This window comes from Xyrauchen texanus, chromosome 43 (genome assembly GCF_025860055.1).
Source record: "Xyrauchen texanus isolate HMW12.3.18 chromosome 43, RBS_HiC_50CHRs, whole genome shotgun sequence".
NCBI classification, from domain to species: Eukaryota; Metazoa; Chordata; class Actinopteri; order Cypriniformes; family Catostomidae; genus Xyrauchen; species Xyrauchen texanus.
In genome coordinates this window covers 25,129,017-25,134,480 of record NC_068318.1, presented here as the reverse complement: position 1 = coordinate 25,134,480, position 5,464 = coordinate 25,129,017, and the positions used below count along the sequence as shown (strand labels likewise).

At 33.9% G+C, this 5,464-nt stretch overlaps 1 protein-coding gene across 1 annotated transcript; it reads right to left on the bottom strand.

The window, feature by feature from the left end:
• Positions 1-207: 207 nt before the first annotated feature.
• LOC127635834 (arachidonate 5-lipoxygenase-activating protein-like) lies at positions 208-5,464 on the bottom strand. Its single transcript, XM_052116075.1, has 5 exons — positions 5,180-5,464; positions 4,887-4,974; positions 4,014-4,084; positions 2,325-2,406; positions 208-1,623 (listed from the first exon to the last, which is right to left on the bottom strand). The coding sequence occupies exons 1-5, from the start codon at positions 5,247-5,249 to the stop codon at positions 1,461-1,463; spliced, it is 474 nt and encodes a 157-aa protein (XP_051972035.1). The 5' UTR covers positions 5,250-5,464; the 3' UTR covers positions 208-1,460.

Here is a 5,464-nt window from a genome sequence, read left to right as displayed (position 1 = left end):
TTTGAGGAATGAAGGCTATACAATGCTTGAAATTGACAAAAAAAATGAAGATTTCATACAAAGGTGTACACTACAGTCTTAAAGACAAAGGACAACTGGCTCTAACAAGGACAGTAAGAGATGTGGAGTGCCAGATGTTCAACTAAACAAGAGGATAAGTACATCAGAGTCTCTAGTTTGAGAAATAGACACCTCACATGTCCTCAGCTGACAGCTTCATTGAATTCTACCTGCTCAACACCAGTTTCATGTACAAGAGTAAAGAAAAGACTAGGCCTTATGAGAATAATTGCAACGAAAACTTTTGAACCAGAAAAAAAAAAAAACAGATCAATTGAGGGGCTTAAACACAAGTATTTCAAAAGGTGCAAACATTAATTGATGCTTTATATGGTAAAACACAAAATTAAGAACCAAGTGTTCTGTAAACTTTTGAACAGAATAATTGGTGTAAATTGATATTTTGTCTTGTGGGATATATGTAAATATTTGTTATCTAGATTCTGATGGGCAGTAATTAATAAAAAAAATACTGTATATCATTTTGTATCAGTTATATTTGTATACAATCCTGAAAGGAATATGTCAACTTGTAAAAGGATGATGCGAACTTGTGAACTGTATGTATGTGTATGTATGTATATGTGATTTTTTATAATAATAATATTAATAATAATGATAACTACTTGAAATTACATTCATTATGGTTTTAGACTGTGTTGGGTACAAAAGACATACAAGGTTGGGAAACACTAAATTAATGGTCTGTTTTACTGCTAAAATGTATTTCATTTTTGCCAATGCTAGCAATAATACAAAAGTCACAATCATGTTGAGATGATAGGAATTTTATCTTAATTACAATTAGACAAGAGTCAATTTTGTAAAATCTCTCATTATAAACTAACAATCACAACTCACAAGAGTTACAAAACTATTTGAAACTATTAAAGAGATAGTTTCCCAAACATGAAAATTCTGTCATCATTTATGTAAATCTGTATGACTTTCTTTTGTCCATGGAACACAATAGGAGACGACAGGCAGAATGCCAGTCTCAGTCACCATTCACTATTATTGGATCATTTTTTTTTTTTCCATACACTGAAATTATGGTGACTGAGCCTACCATTCTGCTGAACATTTACTTTTTGTGTAATTTGTGGCTGAACAATCCCTTTAAGGCTTTCCCATATGTCATGCTATGCAAATGTACTCCATTCACTCTAAATAATATTCAAATACCTTTTTACACTGGGACATTAATAGTAATAACCTTTTTATATCCTCCGATGTTCGTTTGTTAAGGTTTGTAAAACGTACGTATGATTTTGCAAGATTGTTATCATCTCTGAAAACGCTTCACACTTTTTCTGCAACATCCTCCAACTAACTAACAAACAATAAACTGAAGACCAATGTCTTCACATTCACTATTATAGCTCAAGAGTAGTCACAGCTCAGGGCAAGAGCAGGAGGGTTGATGCTGCTATGGTGATGATCTGAATGTAGTCTTTGTAGTCACTGCTACCACAGGAGAGCAGCAGGTAATTTATGATTCCCACAATACACATGAGCGACAGAAAAAAGAGGATACGTTTCCCAAACAGGAAGCCCGGTATGCTGGAAACAAGGACAACATCTGTTAACATCAGCTTAGGGTCAAATATATTATTTTGTAAAACATTTTGTGTGAGGCTAAGGTGCATAGTGACAGCAGAATATTTCAGTGTTTTTATAAAGCAATATGCAGAGTCGAAACTCTATGGACAGAGTAATTATTCTTCTTATCTCAGTCTTTGGGAGCTTCTGTAAGCCCAGCCCATATCATTCATTTGCAATGGTCCAGTGGATAATATTTGTATTCAGAATAACCTTACACAACATCTAATGCAGCTAGCATACACATTTTTTATCTTAAAGGATAGTTCACCTAAAAATAAAAATTATGTAATCATTTACTAAGTATCATGTGTTCTCTCTATAGAACACACACAATCAAAGAGATGTTAGGCAGAATATTAGGGACATTTTTGTCCATAGATAAAGTGAATAGTGACTGAGACTGGCAATCCCTAACATTCTGCCAAACATCTCCTTTTGTGTTCCATGGAAAAGAGAAAATCATCCAGGTTTCAAATGACACGGGAGAGTAAATGATGACAGAATTTTTATTTTTAAATGAAAGGTCAGTAACTGCTTAATATTTAGCAGTAAAATCCCAACGTCCTCAGAGTTTCAATACATTTTAAGGCAATTTTAGTATTATGATTTAAACAAGAAAAACTTTTGGTGTTAAGATTTTTAAAGTTTAGAAAACTCACCTCTGGCAACTTTGCCCAAAGTAGCCCACAAAGTACTTCTGTCGGACCACTAGATAAATAATACCAGCAAAGGCAGCTGGAGCTGTAACAGAATGTTTTCATTTAACATTATAACATGACTTTGAAAGTGTTATTTCTGAAGGTTCCTGGACTATTAGAGTTACTCAAACAGTATCCTATCTGCTAAACAATTTTGTGAGGTTCCGCTGATTTCCAGGAAATTACTACCTTTAGCGTATAGATGCATTTCTATTCTGTTTTCATAACTGATTCAGAAGGATTTTAATGGAGGCTGACACACAATATATATATATATGCTTCAGTTGCTTAGCAACACTATTTACAATTTCAAAGCAATTCAAAAATCGACTGGAGCAACATAAACATATGGTTTGACTATGGGTCAAAACATGACCCATAGCTGGTAAATGCAAAATATTCCACTAAATATACAAAACAGCGATTTTTAAAAAATCAAATAATAAGTCGAAAGACTTTGATGCGTTACCCTCCCACCAAACTGAAGCAAACATTAAGATAAAATATCAGTGGCCCTTTGTGTATCTAAGTGGTGTCACCAAAGCAAACCATTCTCTTTTCTCAACAAAGAGTCAAATTAAAGACAAGTGTTTTCAGTTTTCATAGCACCTAATATACAGTGGTCCCAAAATGTATTTGGACATTTCTGGACACTTAAAGGAATTGTCAACCCCAAAACGATAATGCTCTCATAATTTACTCACACTCATGCCATCCCAGATGTGTGTGACTTTCTTTCTTAAGCAAACACACAAACACACATTTTTATAAGAATATCTCAGCTCTGTAGGTCCATACAACGCAAGTGAATGGTTGCCAGAAGGTTATAAGACTCTATTGGTTTAATCCATGTCTTCAGAAGGGATGAGAACAGACCAAAATGACATCAGCAATCTCCTTGGCTATCATGATTGTTCCCAGAGACTGCAATAGCAAGATGTACAGTTAAAAAAGAGTTACATTTTGGTCTGTTCTCATATTAATTCTAAAGACATGGATTAAACCGCTGGAGTGGTATGGATATTTTTACGCTGACTTTATGTGCTTTTTGGAGCTTCAAAGTTTTAGTCATGATTTACTGGCATTGTGTGAACCTACAGAGCTGAGATATTCTTCTAAAAATCTTAATTTGTGTTCTGCATACGAAAGACAATCATAAACATCTGGGATGGAATCAGGGTGAGTAAATGATGAGAAATGTTTCATTTTGGGGTGAAAAATTGCTTTAAGCAGTTAAAAATTTATAAATGGCATTGCACTAAATAACATTATATAAAAACCATCTGAAAATAATGATGTTAGCCTTTTCTCAGAACTAACTTCACATTTCTCAGCCATTTTTGTTATTACTTTTAACCAACTGACTCCAAAGGTAATTTTTTGTGAATGGATGAAATCAGTTCCCCTCGATTTCACAGAGGTGTCCTTGCAGAGTAACCACAGGTGCAGTATATAACATGAACTATTGACATGTTCCACTAAGTTTGACAACTAAAAAGTGTATCGTATTGTCTTAATTTTGAACAATGCATAAATTATCATTTACTTTTGTTGTTATATCAATACTTTTGGGGGCCACTGTACCTTGTGTTGGCTTATGAGGTAAGATAATAATAAAAGAGTGTTGGTATCAACTGAATCATGGTGTACCTTGACTGAGGCAGATACCAGCGCACCACAGCACTGCCAGGAATGTGGGGTAAGTATCCATGCAGTTTCGACTAATTCGAGAAACATAATTATGACAAGACAATAAATATACACATAAAAACAAAGAAGGTCATGAATTATACTAAGCATTCTTATGCATAAAACATCTCTAATAACTGCACTGAAATAGCTCAAATATAAATTTAGCAGACCCTGTCAGTTTTAAATAAATGTTGTTTGTTCTTCCTTATTTATCTTTAAAAAGGATTGTGAAAAAGTGTTACTTCCTCTCTAATAGTGGTTAGCGGCAGCTTTGTTTGGATCAAGATTGAGATAAACTAAGAGAAAACCCAAAATGCAACATTCTAGATATGCAATTGGTGATAAATGATAATCAGTTTGATTTGTTTTTATTCTGCATACTTTAAACATTTTAATCAACAACACACAGGCTATAGACAAAATACTGTGTGGTCTCATTCGGTAATGTAAATAATGTCATTATTATTTTATATAATTAATTTTGTGAAGAACAATTGGAGATACAAATCCGTATCAAAATGAGTTCATTTTCACTAATAAAAATCTGTCATTCCATTTGAAATATTTCAGAAAAAGAAATGACTCTATCTAGGCTTTCCATATGCAGATAGACCAGTGTTGCCCTCTTACAACATCATCTGATCAAAATTATGTAAATTAAGCTTTAAGGAAGTTTGTTTCCCTCACAACAGGAAAACCATACAATGTTATGCAAAAGAAGTTGTGCCAGCACAGTTCGTTTCATGAAACGGATTCTAAAAACAGCTAACATCTAAAAAACTATTTTTACCCACTTTGGCACATAAAATCTGTGCTAAACGATTCACTCACTTGGCACAGGACAAGCGCTCAAAAGTTGCAGAATGAAGTTTAGAAAGATTGGCTTTACACTCTTTCTCAACCTTCAGTGCGAAGAATACTAGAGGAGAAGACACTATGTTAGACATTGGAAGTACTATGATTAAAATATACTGAGATTCATGTAATTGCATTTATGTATATGTGCTGTACAATATGAACAAATTCATGCTGGGTGTTTACAAACAAATCTGCACATAAATTCTGCATAAAAATCATTGATCAATACAAATTAAATATGAAGTTATATCTTTAAAATGTCTTACCATTCTGGACCACACTGAGGAGAGTGACCAGCACTAACAAGAAAATGTTTTCCAACACAGCAGCATGCATATTGTCTTTGTATGAATTGTGTATATCTCAGGGCTGCTGGTTGGACTGCTGACTATATATTTAGTATCAGAGGCAGAGATAACATATCCCCTAAACTGATGCATTTCCTGGTGGGAGGGCCACTAGAACATCACTTCTGCCTCTACTGTTTATTTAGCCATTTTTGAAAGGCAATAGATTTAATTTCTGAATGTAGAATATTTGGCACAGCTGCA